Genomic DNA, 24,551 nt, shown 5'->3' with positions numbered 1-24,551 from the left:
AGTATCTTTCTAGATTTGTGGACTCATCACTTCTTTTTCACCCAAAGACAAACTACTTAACAATGATCAATCTCTGCTATTTTCCCTAAGTACTCCTAATGTCAGGCAACTACTAGTCTATTTAAGTTTTCCCATACTGGATATTTTATATAAATTTAATATAATTGATGGCTTTTATAACTGGCTTTTTAAAATTAGCATGATGTTCTCAAATTTTATATTGCAGCATGTATGAATACTTCTCTTGATCTTTTTTTTTTTTTTTTTTGTCAGTCATGGGGCTTAAGCTTAGGGCTGGGGCCCTGTTCTTGAGGTTTTTTTTTGCTCAAAGTGCTCTACCACTTGAGTCACAGCTCTACTTCTGGTTTTAGAGATAAGAGCCTCACCAGGACTTTTCTATCCAGGCTGGCTTTGAACAGTGATCCTTAGATCTCAGCCTCTTGAATAGCTAGGATTATAGGAGAGAGTCACCAGCCCCCAGCTTCACTTCTCTTTATGACAATAATATTGCATTAAATGGGTAATACCATGATTATTTTATCCATTGATCCATTTTTGGCTGTTGTGAATATAATGCTATTAAAAACATTTGTATGGGGGCTGGGGATATAGCCTAGTGGCAAGAGTGCCTGTCTCGGATACACGAGGCCCTAGGTTCGATTCCCCAGCACCACATATACAGAAAACGGCCAGAAGCGGCGCTGTGGCTCAAGTGGCAGAGTGCTAGCCTTGAGCGGGAAGAAGCCAGGGACAGTGCTCAGGCCCTGAGTCCAAGGCCCAGGACTGGCCAAAAAAAAACAAAAAACAAAAAAACATTTGTATGGGGGCTGGGGCTATGGCCTAGTGGCAAGAGTGCTTGCCTCCCATACATGAGGCCCTGGGTTCAGTTCCCCAGCACCACATATACAGAAAATGGCCAGAAGTGGCGCTGTGGCTCAAGTGGCAGAGTGCTAGCCTTGAGCAAAAAGAAGCCAGGGACAGTGCTCAGGACCTGAGTCCAAGCCCCAGGACTGGCCAAAAAAAAAAACAAACCCAAAACATTTGTATGGGGGTTGGGAATGTGGCTTAGAGGTAGAGTGCTTGCCTAGCATGCATGAAGGCCTGGGTTTGGTTCCTCAGCACCACATAAACAGAAAAAGCTGGAAGAGGCTCTGTGGCTCAAGAGATAGAGTGCTAGTCTTGAGCATAAAGAAGCCAGGAACAGTGCTTAGGCCCTGAGTCTTGCCCAAGCCCCAGCACTGGCAAAAAATAACCCCCCCAAAATTTGTGCGCATAGAGAAGAATTTACAGCTTTTTGGGGCCTGAGACTTTTACACTAATGTATTTTTATTTTGATATCTTGTCATTAATATATGAGAAATCCTCATTTTTTTTTAAGGTACTGATTTTGGGTTTTGACTTACCAGCGCATGGCTGAGAAATCCTAATTTAATATTTATATAGAGAAAAAATACTTATATATAGAGAGAATAATATAAGCCTAGTATTTGCCTGGAAGCCCGTGCTACTACCTATTTACAATCCTAGCTACTCAAGAGGTTAGATCTGAGGATCAAGGTTTGGAACCAACCTGGGCAAATATGTTTGAAAGACTCTTACCTCCAATAAACCAGGACAAGGCTGGAGCTAGAAATATTGCTTAAGTGGTAGAGGACCAGCCATGAGCAAGAAAAATCTAGAAAGAGGGAGAGGATCTGAATTCCCCAGCCCTAATATTGGTTGTACCCCACTCGTGTGTGTGTGTGTGTGTGTGTGTAACATAGTTAATGTTCCCATGACTAGTTTCTGTTCTTCATCTTTATCATTAACTTTGTAAAACCTTGTTTTCTTCTAATCCAGTTCTATACCTGTTACCTAGTACTGACCCTTTTTTTTTTTTTTTTTTTTTTTTTGGCAGTCCTCGGGCTTGAACTCAGGGCCTTGGGTACTGTCCCTGGCTTCTTTTTGCTGAAGGTTAGCACTCTGCCACTTGAGCCACAGTGCCACTTCTGGCCTTTTCTATATATGTGGTGCTGGGGAATTGAACCCAGGGCTTCATGCATATGAGGCAAGCACTCTTGCCACTAGGCCATATTCCCAGCCCTGACCCATTCTTTTTAACTCTGGACAGGTACTACAGATTGCTAAAAAAATGCTGCTTATTTCATAAAATTTGGCAATACATTTTATGGTGTTTTTTTTGTTGTTGTTGCCAGTCCTGAGGCTTGAATTCAGGGCCTGAGCATGTCCCTGCCTTTTTGCTCAAGGCTAGCACTCTGCCACTTGAGCCACAGTGCCACTTCCAGCTTTTTCTATGTATGTGGTGCTGAGGAATCGAATCCAGGGCTTCATGTGTTCATACGAGACGAACACTTTACCACTAGGCCATATTTCCAGCTCCTTGGCAATACATTTTATAAGTCCTGCATAACACTATGTGTGCCAAACAGTATCTCTGTAATTATTTATATGTTAATGTACTTGCACTCTACTACTTGTAGCATGGCTTCATTTCCGGCTTTTTTTTTTTCATGGTTAGAGATAAGATTCTCGGACTTTTTTCTCTGGGCTGACTTCAAACAGCTATCCTCAGATCTGAAATTTCTAAGTAGCTAGGAATATAGACGTGTGAACCATTGGTGCCTTGCCTCATTGTTTTTAAATTTCAACATTTTAAAACTGTTTTCTGTTAAAAATAGCCATGTTCAAATGAAACTTACTCAAATTTCTAGGTATGCTCAAGATCAATTAATTTAGAAAAAGCTTCAGAGTCTTTGAAAGAAAACATGGCTGCCTTTCTGAAGTAAGTACCTTTCTTTCCTTTTTAAACTTCTGTTTAAAATTAGTGACTTTTTCTCACTTATTCTCTTTATTTTATATTTCTTACTAATTTAGGAATGTGTGTCTGGGATTAGAAGATCTGCAGTATGTGTTCATGATTTCTTCACATGAGCTTTTTATTACATTGTTGAAAGATGAAGAACGAAAGCTACTTGTTGACCAAATGAGGAAGAGAGCCCCTAGAGTAAATCTATGCATTAAACCTGTAACTTCATTTTATGATATCCCAGGTTAGTTCTCCAGTCTCCCAGCTAAACTATTGACTCACTTTGCTCCTTTATTCAAATTAACATGGAGATAGGGTTGGGCATATGGCCTAGTGGCAAGAGTGCTTGCCTCGTATACATGAAGCCCTGGGTTCAATTCCCCAGCAACATATATACGGAAAACAGCCAGAAGTGGCGCTGTGGCTCAGGTGGCAGAGTGCTAGCCTTGAGCAAAAAAAGAAGCCAGGGACAGTGCTCAGGCCCTGAGTCGAAGCCCTATGACTGCCCCCCCCCCCAAAAAAAAAAATCCAAAAACATGGAAATAGAGGATTCTGTCCTATTCGTTTTAATTTATCTGTGAAATTTTCTATTTACTTGACTTTTTTCACGTTTTATATCTTGTTCATCAGTAAGAGAAGAATATTCAGTTTTTTAAATAAAATCTCAAGCCTTAAAACAATGTAGATGAGGCAGAGAATTCAACTGATTTAACAAAAATAAAAACTGAACTACTTTAAGGCATCTCACTATATTTAAACTGGCTGACTTTCCAGTTATTAAGGAAGAGAAAAGCACTGCAAAATACCAGAAATGCATTAAGACTATTTGTTATATGAAGTTACTGATTTTAACAATCATTTATGGGAAGAGAATGCCTTTTTTTCTCTTTCCCCCTTTCATAAATACGCATCTTTGTCATTCAAAATTTGCCTATTGTGTATCCTTTTGTTAACACAGTATATTCAATAGTAGTCTGATTATTTTGTTCCTCTCACAAAGCCCACATATGAAGCTATTTAATTTTGTTTATATTTTTGCCTAGTTTTAAATGTGTTTGTTTACTGAATATAGATATAATACAAACTGTCGTAGAAGCCAATTAATGTATAATTTAACCTTATATTGAATGACTTAGTGTAAGAGCTAAACTTTCAACATAGTACTTCAATCATATGCAGTTCTTTGAATTGTTATTCTTATAATACCGCATATACTTTTGAATTAAGTAATTTCTGATAGAGAACTCTTCCTTAGCTTCAGCTAGTGTTAACATTGGACAACTGGAACATCAGCTTATATTGTCGGTGGATCCCTGGAGGATTCGACAGATTTTAATTGAATTACATGGTATGACTTCAGAGCGCCAATTTTGGACAGTATCTAATAAGGTAAGGAAGCCCCTGTTAAAAGTAAGTACGGGGCTGGGAATATGTCCTAGTGGTAGAGTGCTTGCCTGGCATACATGAAACCCTGGATTTGATTTCTTAGCACTATATATACAGAAAAAAGCTGGAAGTGGCGCTGTGGCTCAAGTGGTAGAGTGCTAGCCTTGAGCAAAAAGAAGCCAGGGACAGTGTTCAGGCCCCGAGTTCAAGCCCTAGGACTGGCAAAAAAAAAACCCCCAAAAACCAGAAAACCCAAACAAACATTTTTGTTTCACCTAAGGGAGTGACCTATTGCTGAAGTTACATATTCATGTTTCCTGTGGACTGGAGCTATTCCTCTAGTGGTAGCACTATCTTTGAGATAGCATTCTGATGAGTGATTGAAATTCCCTGAGTGCAAACTGACACACACACACACACACACACACACGTTTTCTGTGTGGAAAGTGCAAATGAAAATAGCTTTTTTTTTCCCATGTATAGGAGGCAAGCACTCTTGCCACTAGGCCATATTCCCAGCCCCGAAAATAGCTTTTAATAAAATACCATTTCCTTTTACTTTTTGTTTGTGGGCGCGCCTGCTCGCCAGTCCTGGTGATTGAATAAACCCAGGTCCTGGACACTATCTCTGAACCTTTTTGCTAACGGCTAGCACTGTACCACTTGAGCCACAATTCTAATTCAAGCTTTTTGGTGCTTAATTGGAGAGTCTCATGGGCTTTCTTGGTTGTGCCACTAGTGCCTGACAGTAAACAACATTTTAAGTTGGACATGCCTATAATCCCAGCAATTTGGGAAGTTGAGACAGGAGGTTTATGAATTTGATACCAGCATGGCCTTCCTTGCTTATTTACTTATTTATGCGCCTGTTCAGGGCATGAACTCAAGGCCCTGGGCCTTGTCAAAGCTTTCATGCTTAAGGCTAGTATTCTACCATATGAGCCACGGCTCCACTTCTGGCTTTTTTTTTTTTTTTTGGCCAGTCCTGGGCCTTGGACTCAGGGCCTGAGCACTGTCCCTGGCTTCTTCCCGCTCAAGGCTAGCACTCTGCCACTTGAGCCACAGCGCCGCTTCTGGCCGTTTTCTGTATATGTGGTGCTGGGGAATCGAACCTAGGGCCTCGTGTATCCGAGGCAGGCACTCTTGCCACTAGGCTATATCCCCAGCCCCACTTCTGGCTTTTTAAGTAGCTAATTGGAAATAGGAGTCTCATGGATCCAGGCATTGGTAGCTCATGCCTGTAATCCTTAGTAGTAAGAAGGCTGACATCTGAGGATTGTGGTTTGAAGCCAGTCCAGGCAGGAAAATCTATGACGCTCTTTAAGCTAATTAACCACCAGAAAAGCTGCAAAGTGGAGCTGTCGTTCAAGTGCTAGATTGCTAGCCTTTTGCAAAAGCAAAACAAAATGAAACAGTCCTTTGAGACAGTGCCCAGGCTCTGTGTTCAAACTCCAGGACTGGTATAAAAAATAAAAATTAGTCTCAGGGACTTTCTTGCTTGAGCTGACCTCGAACAGTTCTCATATCTTACCCTCCTGAGTAATTAGGATTATAGGCATGAGCCACTAGTGTCTGACTGTTAGTGTTTATTTTTAAAGGGAAAATGGAGTAGAAAAATACTAAGGCATTTGGTGTAATGATTAAAAGAGACTGCATTAGTTTCAATCCCATCTTCATACTTACTAACTGCATAATCTTAGACAAGTTACTTCCATATGCCTCAGTTTTCTCATTTGTAAAATAAGGATAACAATACCCACTTGATTGTATTGTTAGGAGGATGATATGGGTTATATAAAGGTCCTATACTTTAAGTTTATTTTTTCTTAATGGCACCCCTCTTGATTCTGTGAATACAGTGCTTGGCACATGCTAGTTCAAGGATCTGCCACTGAGCTATGTCCCAAGCTCCTTTGTGTAATTTTTTCCAATATATCATCCTCAGAAGGTTCCATTCATTTAATCATCACTGTTCTTTATAGTAAAAAATTTCATTTTGATTAGCATTTTGCCATTTTCTGTTCTCTTTGGAAACTGATTTTGCTTTTTGTTTCTGGTTTGTTGGTCCTGGGGCTTGAATTCAGGGCCTGGGCATTGTCCCAGAGCTTTTTCTCTCAAGGCTTGTAGTCTGCCACTTGGAGCCTCAGCACTACTTGGTTTTCGGAGTGGAAGGTGGGAGGCGTTATTGGAGGTAAGAGCCTCACCGACTGATCCTTAGATCTCAGCCTCCTGAATAAGTAGGATTATATAGGTGTGAGCCACCGGTACCCAGCTTGATTTTCTTATTTGTGATGGTTAATTATTGAAAGATTTATCTAGATTTGCCTTCCTTTGTGGGTTAATGTATTTATATTTCTTCCAGTGGGAAGTACCTTCAGTGTATAGTGGTGTTATTCTGGGAATTAAGGACAACTTAACAAGAGATTTGGTATATATTCTCATGGCCAAAGGTTTACACTGCAGTGTTGTTAAGGTGAGTGAGAGTTGAATACAACATTGGTAAGAACATGCCTTCATAATTTTAGTAGAAAGGCAGGAATCAAATTATTTTTTCTGATCAGAAAATTATAGTCATAGGTCCAAAAGGATAAGCCTATAATACTATTTGAAGAGATGATTTAGTTGGCTCTTTTTCCTTTTCTGTCATAATTATATCAAAATTGGACTTATGCTAGTTGTCTCTGTCTTTGAAAAAGTCTAGACCCTAGATGTAGTAGTGTGCCTCTATAATTAATCCCAGCATTTGTGATGCTTGAGGCAAGAGGATTGTTGAGTACGCAGGTTCAAGGTCAGTTTTCGACATTGTAGACATTGTAGTGACAACCTTTGAAATAAATATGTAGAGAACATAAGAAGGCATTATATATAGTCTTAGGATTATTCATGTAGCATATATTGTGTAGTATATATTGTGGACAATAATTACATAATAAAAGTTACTTAAAATTACTTTTGAAATGTTTTATATAAGAAGTTTGTAGTCTATGAAGTTGAGATATTAAGTGAACTGTTAAGTTATGTAAAATGCTGTAATTCCATAACTAATGCTGTTGGTGCTGCTTCTGGGCTTGAACTCAGGACCTGAGTACTGTTCCTGACCTTTTTTGCTCAAGGCTAACGTTGTACCACTTGAGCTGCAGCTCCACTTCCAACTTTTTTGGTGGTTAATTGGAGAATAAGATTTTCCTGCCCAGGCTGGCTTTGAAGAGTGCTGATCAGATCTCAGTCTCCTAAGTATAGCTAGAATTAGAGGTGTGAGCCACCAGCACCTGGCTAAAGATGGCATTTATCAGGCTGATCTCCTGAGCTAAAATTGGAGCCTAAATGAGTTAGGGAAAAAAATATGAGAAAGGGTTAATGAAGGAGCGAGAGGTTGGGGGTGAGTCCAGAGAGGTTCATACCATAAGTAAAAAAGTTCAAAGAAAAGAAAGATTGTAAAGGAAATAGTTATGCTAGTGGGTTATATGTAGTGCAGCAGGTGAAAAGGTAGATGAGGAATCAAGACACATCTCTGCCTCCTGAAATATCTAGGATTATAGGCCTAAGCTCTGGGGACCTGGCTCCTTTTTTTCCCCCCCTTAAACTACAAAAGAATTAAAGTCTCACTGGACTAAGCAATAAAAAGACAATCTAGCCTTACTTGCTCTGAGATAAGGAGTGCTAAGTATTTAATCGCTTTGCTCTCTTTGGGAAGACACATATTTTGATTCCAGAGAAAAGTTGATCCAGACTGTTCTGTTATATCTTGTGTAGGACTTTTCCCATGCTAAACAGCTGTTTGCTGCTTGTTTGGAGTTGGTAACAGAGTTCTCACCAAAACTACGTCAGGTTATGCTGAATGAGATGTTGCTTTTGGATATTCATACACATGAAGCTGGAACAGCACAATCAGGAGAGAGACCACCTTCTGATCTTGTTAGTAGAGTGCGAGGATATGTGGAGATGAGACTTCCTGGTAAGACTTTCACAAAGCCACATTCAGAAGCTTAGTACTCAGGTGATGATGGGGAGGAACAAACAAAACAACAACAAAAAAGTTACTTTTTTTTAAACCATTGATTAAAAGGGTGCCAGTGGGTTATGCCTGTAGGGATCCTTGCTACCCAGGAAACAGATCTGAAGATCACCATTCAAAGCTAATCGAGGCAGATATATCTATGAGACATACTTACCTCCAGTAACCAACAAAAAGGTAGAAATGGTGCTGTGGCTCAAGTGATAGAGTGGCATCCTTGAGTGAAAAAGCCAAGGGAGTTTAAGGCTCTGGGTTCAAGACGACACCCCCCCCCCCCCCCCCGCATCAGCACACACAAAATGTTACTCCTCTCCTGAAGTTAAAAACCCAGTACTACCAAAAAGAAAGAAAGAAGATATTTGTACCTTACAAACTGTGATTTGAATCATATATATATAGTGCTTTTTTTTTTGACATTTTATACTTTTATAGATTTGGGATGTATAAGAATTAAGGCTCTAGTGGCAAGAGAGCTTGCCTCGTATACATGAAGCCCTGGGTTCGATTCCCCAGCATCACATATATAGAAAACGGCCAGAAGTGGCACTGTGGCTCAAGTGGCAGAGTGCTAGCCTTGAGCAAAAGGAAGCCAGGGACAGTGCTCAGGCCCTGAGTTCAAGGCCCAGGACTGGCAAAAAAAAAAAGTAAGGCTCATATATATGTATCTCTCTCTCTGTGTGTGTGTGTGTGTGTGTGTGTGTGTGTGTGTGTGTGTGTATATATATAATGAATAATAGCAATGAGTTGTAAAGAAAGATGTTACAAATATTCCCAAACAATAACACTGCTGACTCGCTGACTGTTAGAACTTAATTACTATATTCTAGTTTCCAACAAAAACACGTAATCCTAAATTGCTATATTAGCACTATAGGTAGAATACTTCTGTGTTTTAATACATTAGAGTCCTTAGAGTCAAGATGGTTGATAGGAAAGATGGGTGAGACAGAGACAGCTTACTAGAAGCTGGAGGCATGGCTCAGTTGGTAGAGTTTCAGTTAATGAAGTGGTGTAACTGTAAACTCTGAGTTCAAACTCTAGTATTGCCAAGAAAGAAAAAAAGGAAAGGAAAGAGAAAGACTTCCTATTCATTAGTGCATGGCAAAATTTGCACAAGTTAGACATGTACTTTGCTCTGTTTGGAACATAGAAATGTAAGAATTTTTCTGTAGATGTTGAACTAGCTTTGTTACCATGACTGGCATGATCTTAACAGACAACAGATCAGACCCCTTTTTTTTTCTCCTGGGGGTTGGGCTTGAACCTCAGGGCTTGGGCAGTGTCGCTGAACTTTTTCCCTTAAGGCTAGTGCTCTACTGCTTTTAGCCGCAGCTCCACTTTGGGGTTTCTGGTGGTTAATTGGACTTTCTGGTAGGTAAACAGACTTTACTGCCTGGGCTGGCTTTGAACCACAATCCTCAGACCTCAGCTTCCCAAGGATTACAGATGTGATCCTCTGGTGCCTGGCTCAGAATTAAACCTTTTAGTTGTAACAGACCAATTAAATCAGGAGAGACTCCTCTAAGCTTTTATTTTCTTTCTTTGTCTTCCTATACAAGGCCATCAACTCAGGGCTTCATGTACTTGCTCAGCTTTCTTTGCTCATGACTGGTACTTTACCACTTGAGCTATGCCTCCAGCCTGACATTTTGCTGATTAATTAGAAAGGAAGTCTCTAGGAATTTTCTGTCCCAGCTGACTTTGAACAATGATTCTCTAGGTCTCTGCCTTCTGATTAGCTAGGATTACAGCATCAACTATGGCATCTAGCTATCCCACAACACTGAATATCTTTGTAGCTAACTAAGGTAGCTTTCTATTCAGATAAATATCCTTGTTAAGATTTGTCCTTTTTAGGGGCTGGGAATATAGCCTAGTGGTAGAGTGCTTGCCTCGCATACTTGAAGCCCTGGGTTTGATTCCCCAGCACCACCTGCATAGAAAAAGCCAGAAGTGGTGCTGTGGCTCAAGTGGTAGAGTGCTAGCATTCTAACCTTGAGCAAAAAGAAGCCAGGGACAGTTCTCAGACCCTGAGTCCAAGCCCCAGGACTGGCAAAAAAAAAAAAAAGTTATATTATGTAATAGATTTTTAAAATGAGTAAATGACTTACATAAGTGTTATGTTTAAGAACACTATTAGAAGAATAAAATATTAACAGATTTTGTTACAATATTATGTAGTTTACGTTTTTTGTGAATGTGCTGAAAGTTTATACCATACATAATATTTTGTGTGGTTATTGACAGCTCATTTCAACTATGAGGACATTTTTTAACCTTTAGACTTCCATATTAGAGTGTTAAGTAATTTTGATGGAAATAGTACAAGCAATAACTAGCTTTTGTTGGGAAATGTTAAAGTTTTTAGAGAAATATATAAAAGTCATACTCTGTTTTTTAGCTGCAGATTTTACTAAACTGAAACCTGAGTGGATGTTCATTTTATTCTCATTTTAATGTTATACTCATTCCAACTGTTTCCTTGTAATTTAGATATTCCTCTTCGTCAAGTTATAGCTGAGGAGTGTGTTGCTTTTATGTTAAACTGGAGAGAAAATGAGTATCTCACGCTACAAGTTCCTGCATTTCTGCAGAGCAACCCATATGTAAAGGTAATGTGTAGTGATATCATTGTTACTATTATTTTGTTAGTTGTGGGACTTGAACTCTGGGCCTAGGCACTCTCTCTGAGCTCTTTAGTTGAAGGCCAGCACTCTGTCACTTGAACCACAGTGTCACTTCTGGTTTTCTGGTGGTTAATTGCAGATAAGAGTTTCACAGACTTTCCTTCCCAGGCTGGCTTTGAACTGTAATTGTTAGATCTCACCCTCCTGAGTTAGGATTATAGGCGTGAGCTATGAGCATCTGGAAGAAGTTTTTTTTTTTTTTTTTTTTTTTTAACCAGTCCTGTGGCTTGAACTAAGGGTTGTTGATTTTTTTTTCTAATTTTTATTATCAAACTGATGTACAGAGAGGTTACAGTTTCATACGTTAGGCATTGGATACATTTCTTGTACTGTTTGTTACCTTGTCCCTCATACCCCCCCTCCCTTCTATCTCTTTCCCTCCCCCCCCCCCCACGGAGGTGTTCAGTTCTCTTACATCAAACAGTTTTGCAAGCATTGCTTTTGTAGTTGTTTGTCTTTTTTTACCCTGTGTCTCTCAAATTTGGTATTTCCTTTCAATTTTCTACTTCCAATACCAGTATACACGGTTTCCAATATACTCAGATAAGATTACAGAGATAGTGTAGGTACAACCACAGGAAGGTGATACAAGAACATCATCATTAATAGAAGCTACAGATACACATAGGGTGTTGAAAATAGTTACAACTGTGATATAACAATTGTTTCCATAACATGGAGTTCATTTCACTTAGCAACATCTTATGTGTTCATAAGGGTATAGCTATTGGGCCTTGTGATGCTCTGCTATGACTTGCCTAAACCTGTACTAATTATTCCCAATAAGGGAGACCATAGAGTCCATGTTTCTTTGGGTCTGGCTCACTTCACTTAGTATAATTTTTTCCAAGTCCTTCCATTTCCTTACAAATGGGACAATGTCATTCTTTCTGATAGAGGCATAAAATTCCATTGTGTATATGTACCACATTTTCCTGATCCATTCGTCTACTGAGGGGCATCTGGGCTGGTTCCAGATTCTCGCTATGACAAATTGTTCTTGAGAACACTTGTAATTAAGAGTGTTGTTTTTTTTGTTGCATTTTTTTGTTCTTTTTTCTGTATATCTTGTGTGTCCTTTTAAAAACTCAGCCTAGTGGCAAGAGAGCTTGCCTCGTATATATGAGGCCCTGGGTTCGATTCCCCAGCACCACATATACAGAAAACGGCCAGAAGTGGCGCTGTGGCTCAAGTGGCAGAGTGCTAGCCTTGAGCAAAAGGAAGCCAGGGACAGTGCTCAGGCCCTGAGTCCAAGGCCCAGGACTGGCCAAAATAAATAAATAAATAAATAAATAAATAAATAAATAAATAAATAAATAAATAAATAAATAAATAAATAAATAAATAAATAAATAAATAAATAAATAAATAAATAAATAAATAAATAAATAAATAAATAAATAAATAAATAAATACATACTCAGCTCGGGGGTGGGGGGCGTATGAGGGACGAGGTAGCAAACAGTACAAGGCATGTATCCAATGCCTAACGTATGAAACTGTAACCTCTCTGTACATCAGTTTGATAATAAAAATTTGAAAAAAAAATAAAAACTCAGCTCATTTGGTCTGAAGACCCTTTGGAGAATTATTGATTTTACTGTTTTTCTTCTTTACAGTTTATAAAGTTTGTTATACAGTATTCAACTTTTAGATCTCTTTCTCCTCCCTCTCTCTTTTTCTCTTTGTCTTTCTCTTGCAGTAGAGGGGTTTGAACTCAGGGGTTTATGTTTGGTAGTCACTCCTCCAGCCTGTATACACTGCTTATCTTTGAGATAGAATCTTGCTTTTTACCCATGGTACCCTTGACCTCAATTGTCTGTTTACATTTGCTGCTGTACCTGGGATGATCAGCAGTTGCTACTCGGCCCAGCTTTTTATTGGTTAAGTGAGGCCTTGCAGACTTTTTGCTTGGGCTGGCCTGGAATCATGATCCTTCTGTTCCCATACTTGGGATGACAGGCATGCACCATGGCATCCAGTTATTACATGAGTAAATATGGCTATTTTCTCTAGCAAACTTTCTGGAATATAAAGTTCTAACATCTAGGGCATTTATGCCCAACAAATTTCTTCTTAGACAATAATAAACTCTCAAATGAGAGAGAAAACCCTTTTTTGTTCCAAGGTTGTTGTCATTTCCATTCAGAATTGTAGTATACTGTTCTGTATTGAGGCAGTATAGGAGCTCCTTTATTTGTTTCTCTGTCAGGACAGATAGGAACACGTTTGTGTAATGCATATTTGAAGGTCTGTGGTACATAAGAACGCAAATGGAAACTGTGTTCTAGGTTGCCCAACTTTGTTTTTTTTGTTTTTTTTTTTTTTGGCCAGTCCTGGGGCTTGGACTCAGGGCTTGAGCACTGTTCCTGACTTCTTTTTGCTCAAGGCTAGTACTCTGCCACTTGAGCCACAGCGCCACTTCTGGCCTTTTCTATATATGTGGTGCTGAGGAATCAAACCCAGGGCTTCATGCATAGGAGGCAAGCACTCTTGCCACTAGGCCATATCCTCAGCCCCCTGGCTTCTTTTTGCTCAAGGCTAGCACTCTGCCATTTGAGCCACAGCACCACTTTAGGCTTTTTCTATGTATGTGGTGCTGAGGAATCGAACCCAGGGCTTTCATGTATACAAGACGAGCACTTTACCACTAGGCCTTATTCCCAGCCCCTAGGTTGCCCAATTTTGGATCAGGTTATCTTCCTGCTGTCCCTTGATATATCCTTAAAAGGGGAAAGATGTTTGGTGACCGTGTTGAAGAGTAGTCATTGAGATATCTCATCCAGTCACCTAGTGGCTTGAGCTTTCTGTGCCTCCTTCCATAATTGACTCCTTAATCTCTCAATAGAATAAAAAAGACTGTACTTTGGAAGTATTTGCTATAGTGGTAGAGCACATGCTCTGGGGGGCTGGGTACTGTAACAACAACCACAATGATGAAGTAACAGCAGAAGAAAAAAGAAAAGAATGCAGTTTGGAACAAACTTTCAGTTTGATATGGAATGGAACTTACACATTATTTTTTGGAAAAGTCCAGAAGAATAAACATAGTTAGGATTGAGCAGTTGGTGCCTGGCTTTTTACTACACATTCTAGTCCAAATGGTAGACTAAATAGCTTATACGTTATTATTATTTTTTTTAGTGAGATCCATACGGTCTGTATAAAGTACATTTTTTCTTTTTCCCTTGGTCAGAGTAGGGTAGGTAAATGCTGCTTGCTTGCTTATAGTTGGTGTTCTACCACTTGAGCCACACCTCCAACCCTGCTTTTGGCTGGTTATTTTGGAGATAGTTTATGCACTTTTTTCACCAGGCTGGCATATTCCAGTTCCACCAGATCTCAGTTTCCTGAGTAGCCAAGATTATACTGACACTGGCAAATAGCATCATTAGTTTTATTTGTATGTATGTATGTATATGCTTTTATACATTTAATTTGGTGTTTTTAGACAGGGTCTTCTTTTTTTTTTTTTTAAAGTTCTTTTTTTATTTTTTGGCCAGTCCTGGGTCTTGAACTCAGGGCCTGAGCACCGTCCCTGGCTTCTTCCCGCTCAAGGCTAGCACTCCGCCACTTGAGCCACAGCGCCGCTTCTGGCCGTTTTCCATATATGTGGTGCTGGGGAATCGAACCTAGGGCCTCGTGTATCCGAGGCAGGCACTCTTGCCACTAGGCTATATCCCCAGCCCCTTCTTTTTTTTTTATTGTCAAATTGATGTACAGGGTCTTCTTATATAGTCCAGGCTGGTCTCTCAATTTTTCGTGATCCAGCCTCAAACTCCCAAGTGCTGGGATTACAGGCATGCACCACCACACTTAGCTGCATTTTCTTTAAATTATAATTGTTTACAGACAATAATGCTTATTTGACAAAACTGAAGTATGCTTTTCCTCAAGCAGATTCAGATCTGTCAGTAGTCAGTGAACCTTAAATTCTTCAGAGCTTGTATTCAATACATAGCATAAACTGCTTGGTATGTTTGGGAAGTTATCTATCTCCAGTGTGCCCTAAGAATAGGACTGTTATATATATTAACAGATTACCTTTTGTGTGTTTTTTGTTTTTCATATTGTAGCTTGGACAGCTTTTGGCAGCCACATGCAAAGAACTTCCAGGCCCTAAAGAAAGTAGACGGACAGCTAAAGACCTTTGGGAAGTTGTTGTTCAAATCTGTAGTGTATCTAATCAGCACAAAAGAGGAAATGATGGCAGAATTAGCTTAATAAAGCAGAGGGAATCTACATTAGGCATAATGTATCGGTATGTATTGATATATTTCTACCAGTCATAGTTTTTGAGCTTTCATTGTACCGTCATTCTGTATATCATGAAAGATGATTCTAAGAATTTCTGCGGTGATCATCCTTCATGGCCATTTTTGGAAATTTCTTCTGTCAATTTAATCAACATAAAATCAGAATAATGGTACTGAGGAATTCTCATGTGATTAATACAGAGAGTAAATGTTTCCTGGGTTTATTATAATAATATTCATAATAACTACTCATGTTTGCAAACTAGAGTTAGTAAATCTTCACCTATAATTTTTATTATTGATCTCTTTTTAATATCTGATATTAAATGTATATTTACAATTTTATTTTTGTAGGAGTGAACTGCTTTCTTTTATCAAAAAATTACGGGTAAGTTTTATTGTTCTAATTACTATGTTATGTTATGTAGAATGACTTAAAAATATTGTTTCAAGTGCTAATTAGTTTACTAAGTGACCTGTTACTTGAGGCAAGGTGACCTACACCTGTAATTCTAGTTCCTTGAGGCAGAAATTGGAAGGACTAAGACTAGCCTATGTAAAGGTATGAGATCCATCTAAACTAGTAAATGCTAGACATGGTGTTCAGTGCTATCACCCTAGCTATGCAGGAAGTGGAAATAGGAGAATTATGGTCCATTTGTCCCTGGCATAAAGATGTGAACCTATTAATAAAATAAAGTAATAACAACTGGAGACATGACTCACCTGGTAAAGCTCCTGCCCAACAATACAAGTCCCCAAGTTCAAATTTTAGTGCTGCTCACACACACACGACCCCTAAATGTGCTTTTCTTTTTTTTTTTGGCACCAGTCCTGGGCCTTGGACTCAGGGCCTGAGCTCTGTCCCTGGCTTCTTCCTGCTCAAGGCTAGCACTCTGCCACTTGAGCCACAGCGCCGCTTCTGGCCGTTTTCCGTATATGTGGTGCTGGGGAATCGAACCTAGGGCCTCGTGTATCCGAGGCAGGCACTCTTGCCACTAGGCCATATCCCCAGCCCTAAATGTGCTTTTCTGACAAAATGAAAAACAAAATGAATGGAAAATTTTTGTATTTATCTTCATGTTTTAGTAAATAGAGCAGGTATTTTTTTTTGTTGTTGGTCATAGGGCTTGAACTCAGGGTCTGGACACTGTTCCTGAGCTCTTTAGCTCTGCCACTTTGAGACACAGCTCCACTTCAGTTTTCTAGTGGTTAATTGGAGATAGGAGTCTCATGGGCTTGCTTGCCCAGTCTGGCTTTGAAACATGATCCTCAGATTTTAGCTTCCTGAGTATTTAGGATTACAGAGGAGAGGTATTTATAAAATTGTAAAGATGTCGTCATAATACAGCTGAATTTGTAAAATCTATCCCTAATTTCTGCATGATAGGATTAATGTCATATTTGTACAATGGTTATAGCATAGATTTCATCTTTTAAATCTTATTTTAAGGAAGAAAAGATGAACTCTTTGGAGGTAGCTAGAAATACTAGTTGGAAAGAGATTAAAAAAAAATCTTGGGCTGGGGATATGGCCTAGTGGCAAGAGTGCCTGCCTCGTATACATGAGGCCCTGGGTTCAATTCCCTAGCACCACATATACAGAAAATGGCCAGAAGTGGCGCTGTGACTCAAGTGGCAGAGTGCTAGCCTTGAGCGGGAAGAAGCCAGGGACAGTGCTCAGGCCCTGAGTCCAAGGCCCAGGACTGGACAAAAAAACAAACAAACAAACAAAAATTATTTATTTAGAATTATTTATTTTGTGCCAGTTCCTGGTATTTGATCTCAGAGCTTGGGTGCTGCCTTTGATCTTTTAATGCTTTTTGCTCAAGGATAGCACTCTATACTTGAGCTATAGCTCTACTTTTGGCTTTGTGGTGGTGTATTTGCCTGTTCATGCTGGCTTTGAATCTTGATCTTCAGATCTCACCTCTTGAGTAACTAAGATTATAGGTGTAAGCCACTGATGCCTGACTTTTTAAAAATAAAATAATTGATATTTAGTGTGCTCTATGCCAAAAAACGATGTTAAGATTCAAAGGGTTGTTTTTGTTCTTTTGTTTTTTTTTTTTAGAAAATATATGCTATCTCTGACATTGACAGGATAAATATTTAAATAAACAAATGCAATGCATATATAAAAGTGCAGCTATTTGGTGAGGTAGAATGAGGTTGAACTCTGGTCTTTGTGCTTCCTTGGCAAGCAGTCTTATTATTTGAGAGCCGCATACTGTTCACACACACTAAAGACAGTCTGTTTTCTCTCTCATAGGAACCATTGGTTTTGAGTATTATTTTATCCCTCTTTGTGAAACTTCACAATGTCCGGGTTAGTATTTCAATTTCATTTAAGAAATATTTGAAAGAATATTTTTTGTACATCTTACAGTTGCAGTCAATAGTCGTGTTTTTCTTGCTTTTTTGAAGGAAGACATTGTGAATGACATCACAGCTGAACATATTTCTATTTGGCCATCTTCCATTCCCAAGTAAGTAATTGTATGACTTTTACTACTTTTTTTTTTTTTTTTTTTGTAATTTAGACATCCTTATTGATAGTAGGTATCTTTAGGTAAGTTATATAAAGACCACAAATGCATGTGGTGCATGCTTGTAATCCTGGCCTGAGGAGGCTAATGCCAGGGAGATTGTAGCTTCAGGGTCAGGTGGGGTATATAATAGCAAGGCTGGTCTGAGATACACAGTGAAACTGTCTCAAAAACAAAAAAGAGGGGCTGGGGATATGGTCTAGTGGCAAGAGTGCCTGCCTCATATACATGAGGCCCTGGGTTTGATTCCCCAGCACCACATATACAGAAAATGGCCAGAAGTGGCACTGTGGCTCAAGTGGCAGAGTGCTAGCCTTGAGCAAAAAGAAGCCAGGGACAGTGCTCAGGCCCTGAGTTCATGGCCTAGGACTGGCTAAAAAAACAAAAACAAAAAAGAATAGGTAAAGCATACCTATTTTTTTCTTTGAATTTTTTTGTCTGAGATTGGAACTTGGACTGGGTATCTGACACTTTTGTTCACTGGTGTGCTCTACCATCTGAGCCATGCCTCTAGCCTTAGCTCTTTTGTCAGTCTTCGGGCTTGAACTCAGGACTGGGCACTGACTCTGACCTCTTTTGCTCAAGGCTAGCATTCTGCTACTTTGAGCCACTGTTCTACTTCTGGTTTTCTAGTGGTTAATTGGAAGTAAGACTCTTGCAGACTTTTCCTGCCTGTGCTGGCTTTGAACCATGACCCTCACATCTTAGCCTTCTGAATCGCTAGGGTTTACAGGCATGAACCACTAGTGCCCAGCCTAACTTTTTTTTTAATCACTCCTTGGTACCAGAGTTTAAATTTAAGGCCTCATACTTGTTTGAGTAATAGTCTACCACTTTAGCCAATTCTCCAGCCTAACATAGTAAATGTGGATATTTGACCTCCAAATAGAACAGAAAGTGGCTCTGAGTATCCATGTGTAGAATTGGAATATCCACTACCCATTTGCAACTGATTTGTTGTTTTGTAATTCCTCCTACTTCTAATAGTATGATTATCAGTGTCTCTTTTAGTTGCCATAGAAACTTACTTGATTAAGAAATCTTACCTAACTTCCCTCACTTGAGAATCTCAGTAAGATAAGAGGATAATTTAAGGGGGAAATGTTATTTTCTGAAAGAGGGAGCTATTTCTATCTTTCTTTTCTTGTATATAGCATCTTTTCATATAGGGGAATCCCTTTATTTTTTGCTGTAGTGTCATCTTTAAAGAAGAAAAGATTTCAATAGGTTGGTAAGCAGGCAGTACAGAAAGAGGACAGTTTTCTTCCATCTTCATTGTAGAGATTAGAGAGCTTTGGAAGTGAGATGTGGCTTGAGTGTAGAGCATCAGCCTTGAGTGAAGAAGCAGGTCAGAGAGCATGAAGACCTGAATTTAAGCTCTAGTACTGGTACCAAAAAAAGAGAGAGATTGGAGAGTCAGAGTGAATGGGTAATCCTGCCCTCTACTTACTAAGACTTGTTTCCCACAGCAGTACCATTCTTTGATGATTGAAGTGTAGATGTTCCATAATATTCTAACTTAAGATTTCATACTGTTATTTCTAATTTTTATATAAAGTTTGATGTATTACATGACAGTCTAAGGATTAAGCCCCATGGCCTTAAACATGGTAGGTAGTCAGTACCACTGAGCCACATTCACAGCCTCCAATTTTGCTTTTTATTAACTGGTGACATCGATGATTATATTTTTTACTTCTTTGGTTTAAGCTTAGCCTGTAATGATTGATTTCCAGTTTTTTGTAAATGCAACAAAGGAGTAGTTAATTGAATAATATCATACTCTTAATTAGGTGTATGACCGTCGGTAGCTTATTTTTTGTGTCAGTTCCCCATTTCCACAATGAATATGAGTAGCATTTACTTCAGAATTGTGCTAAATAAGTATATATGTTTTCTAAGACAGATGACCCCTCGGGCTAACAGAAGTACCTTAAGTTTACCTTGTATTGATATGGCCATGACTTGAACTTCATGTGTGTCTGAACCTAGGAGTCTGAACATTACTGCTTCCTTGAGGGAAGAAGCAACAGCTGTGTTTCTTGGATACTGGCCTGGTTTTTATCCTTGCAGTTCTGTAGTTTTTATCTTGTATGTTCTTCTGGTTCCCTGCAACCAGAATTCTAGGTTGCTCAGGCTTGGAGTAGCTGCCTCTACTCCCTGCCCTTTTCTTGACTCTGTTGCTTTGATATGCACTAAGTAATTTACTTGTCACATGTAGCCCCTGACAACATTTGGGGAATCCAGGGATTAGTTATCCTTGGAAGAAACCTTAGGTAGATTTTAAGGTCACATGGTAATATTGTTAGTGCTTGAGCCTTTTTGGGGGGTGGGGAGTGGGTTTTAAAATGATAACAGGACTTTAAAAAGCATTTGAGAAAATCATGGGTCTTTTATTGACTGTAAATTATGCTATTTAATCATAGAGGAAAGGCTTTTATTATATTTATGCCCATTGACATACTGACTCTTTTTTTATATATCTATGTATAGATTTGAAGTTAGCATTTAAAGTAAAAATTAAAATTAAGTATCTTCCTCTAGCCTCCAGTCTATAGACTTTGAAGCTGTAGCAATCACGGTGAAGGAGCTAGTTCGGTATGCACTTAGTATAAATCCAAACAACCATTCCTGGTTAATTATTCAAGCAGACATTTATTTTGGTAAGTAAGACATTAATTGTCATATTTTGTTTGTTAAAAGCACAAAGAAAGTCAATATATTACACACTTATTATGAAAGTCTTATTAAACTTACTAGGTTTTGTTTTTGAGACTTACTGATTTTTCTTGGTAAATAAAATGAATAGGGGCTGGGAATATGGCCGAGTGGCAAGAGTGCTTGCCTCGTATACATGAAGCCCTGGGTTTGATTCCTCAGCACCACATATATAGAAAAGGCCAAAAGTGGCGCTGTGGCTCAAGTGGCAGAGTGCTAGCCTTGAGCAAGAAGAGGCCAGGGACAGTGCTCAGACCCTGAGTCCAGGCCCCAGGACTGGCAGAAAAAAAAATGAATAAAACTGAATTTGTGTGTGTGTGTGTAGCAAAAATGAGGTTTAAAATCAGGGCCTTTCACTTGGTGATAGGTGCTCTACCACTGAGCCATTTCTCTATCCCTTTTAAGCACTGATTATTCTCTAATAGGTCTCACTTCCTACTTGGCATAGTATCTGCGCTGTAATCCACCTTTTTTATGCTTTCCAGTGCGGCTGGGATGACAGGAATGAACAACCATTTCTTGCTTTATTCTGTTGAGATAGTTGCAGAGGTTTTTCATCTCCAGATTTTATCTGTAACCTTGATCCTCCCAATCTCAGTTTCCCATTTAGCAAGGGCGACAGGTTTATGCTGCTATGTCCCACTATCATTTGAGAAAGGCGTCTTCTGAACTTGTCTGCCCAGGATCCTCTTGAACCATAATGTTCCCATTCTTCTTCTTGAATAGGTAGTGTTACATGTGTGTGCCACTAGTACCCAGCATAGTTACACATTTTTAAATGTGGATGCTTTGTTTTAGATGCTTTTAATTTTATGCTTATTTTTGTGTTTTAACACTCTACCTCTTGAGCCACAGTGCCACTTCTGGCCTTTTCTGTTTATGTTGTGCTGAGGAATCGAGCCCAGGGCTTCATACATGCTACGCAAGCACTCTATCGCTAAGCTACATTCCCAGCCAATTTTATACTACTTTTTTTTCTTAAGTATTTACTATTTGTTTTTTTTGTTTTTTGTTTTTTGTTTTTTCTATTTTGCCAGTCCTGGGGCTTGAACTCAGGGCGTGGGTACTGTCCCTAAGCCTGTTTGCACTCAAGGCTGTCACTCTACCACTTGAGCCACAGTGCCATTCCAGCCTTTTCTGAGTAGTTTATTGGTGACAAGAGTCTCATGGAGTTTCCTGCCCACATGGCTTTGAACCACGATCTTCAGATCTCAGCCTCATGATCTCAGCCTCCTGCTTAGCTAGGATTACATGTGTGAGCCACTGGTTCCCGGCAAGATTTTATTTTTCTTTTACTAGTCCTGTGGCTTGAACTCAGGGCCTGTGCTCTGCCCCTAAGCCTCTCTGTGCTCAAGGCTAGAGCTCTACTACTTAAGCCCCAGTGCCACTTCTGGCTTTTTCTATTTATGTGGTACCAAGGAATTGAACCCAGGGCTTCATGCATGCTAGGCAAGCACTCTACCACCAAGCCACATTCCCAGCCCAGGATTTTTTTTTTTTTAATCCCAAGTTGCTTACAAATCCTTAAGGAATAACATCCAAGAAGTTGCTTAGTTGAAATAAATTTTATTTGTAAAATAAAACTTTGCAACATTTCTCTAGATGTTTTTGGCTATAATTTGTATCCTTGGAAATGGTATCCCACTCAACCTTCCCCTCCTAAAAGATGTGTCAGGTACATGTGGCACAATTTTCATATTCATATTATAGTTCTACAATATTCTGTTACTATACAGACAAAATTTCTGACTGGTATCATTTCACAATCAGTGTTTTGGGAGTTGACGTATACACTAGCCAGTCCTAGAGCTTGGACTCAGGCCTGGGCACTGTCCCTGAGCTTTTTTGTGCCTAGCATTCTACCATTTGAACCACTACAGCTTCCCTTCTGGTTTTGGGTGCTTAATTGGAGATAAGAGTTTCATGGAGGCTTTTCTGCTTGGGCTAGCTTTAAACCGTGATCCTCAGATTTCCGCCTCTTGAGTAGCTGGGATTACAGTTGTAAGCCACTGGCACCCAGCATGAGTTGATTTTTTTTTTTTTAAGAGTAAGTTCAGGGCTGGGAATATGGCCTAGTGGTAAAGTGCTTGTCTTGTATACATGAAGCCTTGGGCTTGATTCCTCAGCACCACATATATAGAAAATGACCAGAAGTGGCTCTGTGGCTCAAGTGGCAGAGTGCTAGCCTTGAGCAAAAAGAAGGCAGGGACAGTGCTCAGGCCCTGAGTTCAAGCCCCAGGACTGGCAAAAAAAACCAACAAAACCAAACAAAAGAGTAAGTTTAGCATTTAAAGGTGGAAAGAAGAGTGTAGTGAATGTTCATGTATCTATTGTTTAGCTTAAACAGTAATGAATGTCTTTTCTGTACTACTACTTTTATCCTGTTTCTTTCCAAATTATGTTGAAGCAATTTTTAGTTTTTTACCCCATCACCAAAAGAAATTATCATCAAGACCTCAAAATCTGATTAGAGATTTTGAACCTGATATGTAGATTCTGATACAGATTCAAAACAGTTGGATACATTTTAAATGTAGATACTTGGGAAATAAATACTTCCATATAGTAAATTCCATACTACTATTTTTTTTCTCTTTTTTGGTGGTACTAGAGTTTGAGTCTACAGGTTTGTATTATACAACTAAATTTAGTGAAAAATAAGACCTAGAGTTTTGGCTAATAAGTTTTAGGAGACAAAACTTTAGAAAAGGTATGTTTTTTAAAGATGCTTTTTTTCTAAATATAAATATAAAGTTTTATTCTAATCTATGTTTTAAATCAGCCTTTGCCAACTCCTGAAGTTATACCTAATTCTTACAAAAGATGCCATTTCTTCCACCTCCTATTTATAAAAATAGACAAGTAATTCTTTACTTTTTTCTACTTTAGCAACAAACCAGTATTCAGCAGCACTTCACTATTATCTCCAGGCAGGAGCTGTGTGTTCTGACTTTTTTAATAAGGCAGTGCCCCCTGATGTTTATACAGATCAGGTAAGTCTTTGTAGACTTGTTTTCTTCTTTCTTTTTACATGTTTTTCTTTCTCAGCCCCTTTTTGAGTGAAATTAGCCATTACTTGACATGTGATTATTGGTCTAGATCAGGTTGCTGTCCTGATTTTTAATGCCCATATTCTTATTGCCTCTTGCTACTTTGATTTTCTTAAAACACCTCAAACTCAACCTGTGCATAACTGATTTGTGTCTTATTTTACTATGCTCCCTGTAAGGTTTATTAAAGTAGCTAGCCAGTAAAGGAGAACACCACACAGTATTCAGGCAGGAGAGAAAAGTTTATTCCCAAACTGCTGGCCTTTGGCCGAGATGATGCTTGGCCATAGGGAAGGGCTGAACCACCTAAGGGCCATGCCTTATCTAGGGGGGAAGTGTGGCTAGGTGGAATGGATGGTAGAATTACAGGGATGAGCCTCTAGCACCCAGCTTCATTTTCTCTTAATATGTACTGCTATTTTCTCTGAGGCCACTAGTATTAACTTAAGTGAACATTTTCAATACAGTAAATGAGGTTTGAAATAAGATTTAACATTTTTTTTCTGTATATTCTTTTCCCCGTTTGTGCCAGTACTGGGCCTTGAACTCAGTGCCTCATGCTCTCACATGGCCTTGTCACTCAAAACTGGTACTCTACCACTTGAGCCACACATCTGTTTCTGACTTCTTGGCAGTTTATTGCAGATAAGAGTCTAGTGTGCCAGCAGAATTTGAATTCGGGTCTTTCAGCTTGGCTTAAGCTAGCACTTTCTCATTTGAGACATACATCTAGTCCTGCTTTTTTTTTTTTTTTTTTTTTTCTTTTTGCCAGTCCTGGGGCTTGGACTCAGGGCCTGAGCACTGTCCCTGGCTTCTTCTTGCTCAAGGCTAGCACTCTGACACTTGAGCCACAGCGCCACTTCTGGCCATTTTCTGTATATGTGGTGCTGGGTAATCAAACCCAGGGCCTCATGTATACGAGGCAGGCACTCTTGCCACTAGGCCATATCCCCAGCCCCTAGTCCTGCTTTTAAGAGATGGACTGTAGTGAATTTTTTTAACCCCAGTTGATCTCAAACTGTGATTCTCCATATCTCAGTCTCCTGAGTAGCTAGCTGATTTACAGGCAAGAAGTCAGTGGTAT

At 39.3% G+C, this 24,551-nt stretch overlaps 1 protein-coding gene across 2 annotated transcripts in view; it reads left to right on the top strand.

Annotated features, from left to right (window-relative positions):
• Ints8 (integrator complex subunit 8) overlaps nt 1-24,551 on the top strand; it is a 53,765-nt gene that overhangs the window by 21,889 nt on the left and 7,325 nt on the right. The window contains exons 11-22 of one of the 2 annotated variants that reach the window (XM_048359156.1): nt 2,712-2,782; nt 2,875-3,050; nt 4,062-4,195; nt 6,555-6,665; nt 7,946-8,147; nt 10,701-10,819; nt 14,971-15,155; nt 15,505-15,538; nt 17,423-17,479; nt 17,578-17,639; nt 20,244-20,362; nt 23,307-23,410. In XM_048359156.1, the coding sequence (XP_048215113.1) occupies nt 2,712-2,782; nt 2,875-3,050; nt 4,062-4,195; nt 6,555-6,665; nt 7,946-8,147; nt 10,701-10,819; nt 14,971-15,155; nt 15,505-15,538; nt 17,423-17,479; nt 17,578-17,639; nt 20,244-20,362; nt 23,307-23,410 (1,374 nt within the window). The remainder of the gene's footprint in view (nt 1-2,711; nt 2,783-2,874; nt 3,051-4,061; nt 4,196-6,554; nt 6,666-7,945; nt 8,148-10,700; nt 10,820-14,970; nt 15,156-15,504; nt 15,539-17,422; nt 17,480-17,577; nt 17,640-20,243; nt 20,363-23,306; nt 23,411-24,551) is intronic. The other variant, XR_007212843.1, reaches the window with a different exon arrangement.

Source organism: Perognathus longimembris, chromosome 12 (genome assembly GCF_023159225.1).
Source record: "Perognathus longimembris pacificus isolate PPM17 chromosome 12, ASM2315922v1, whole genome shotgun sequence".
Taxonomy (NCBI): Eukaryota; Metazoa; Chordata; class Mammalia; order Rodentia; family Heteromyidae; genus Perognathus; species Perognathus longimembris.
Note: the sequence above shows the minus strand (reverse complement) of the source record. Positions and strands in the feature narration are given on the sequence as shown.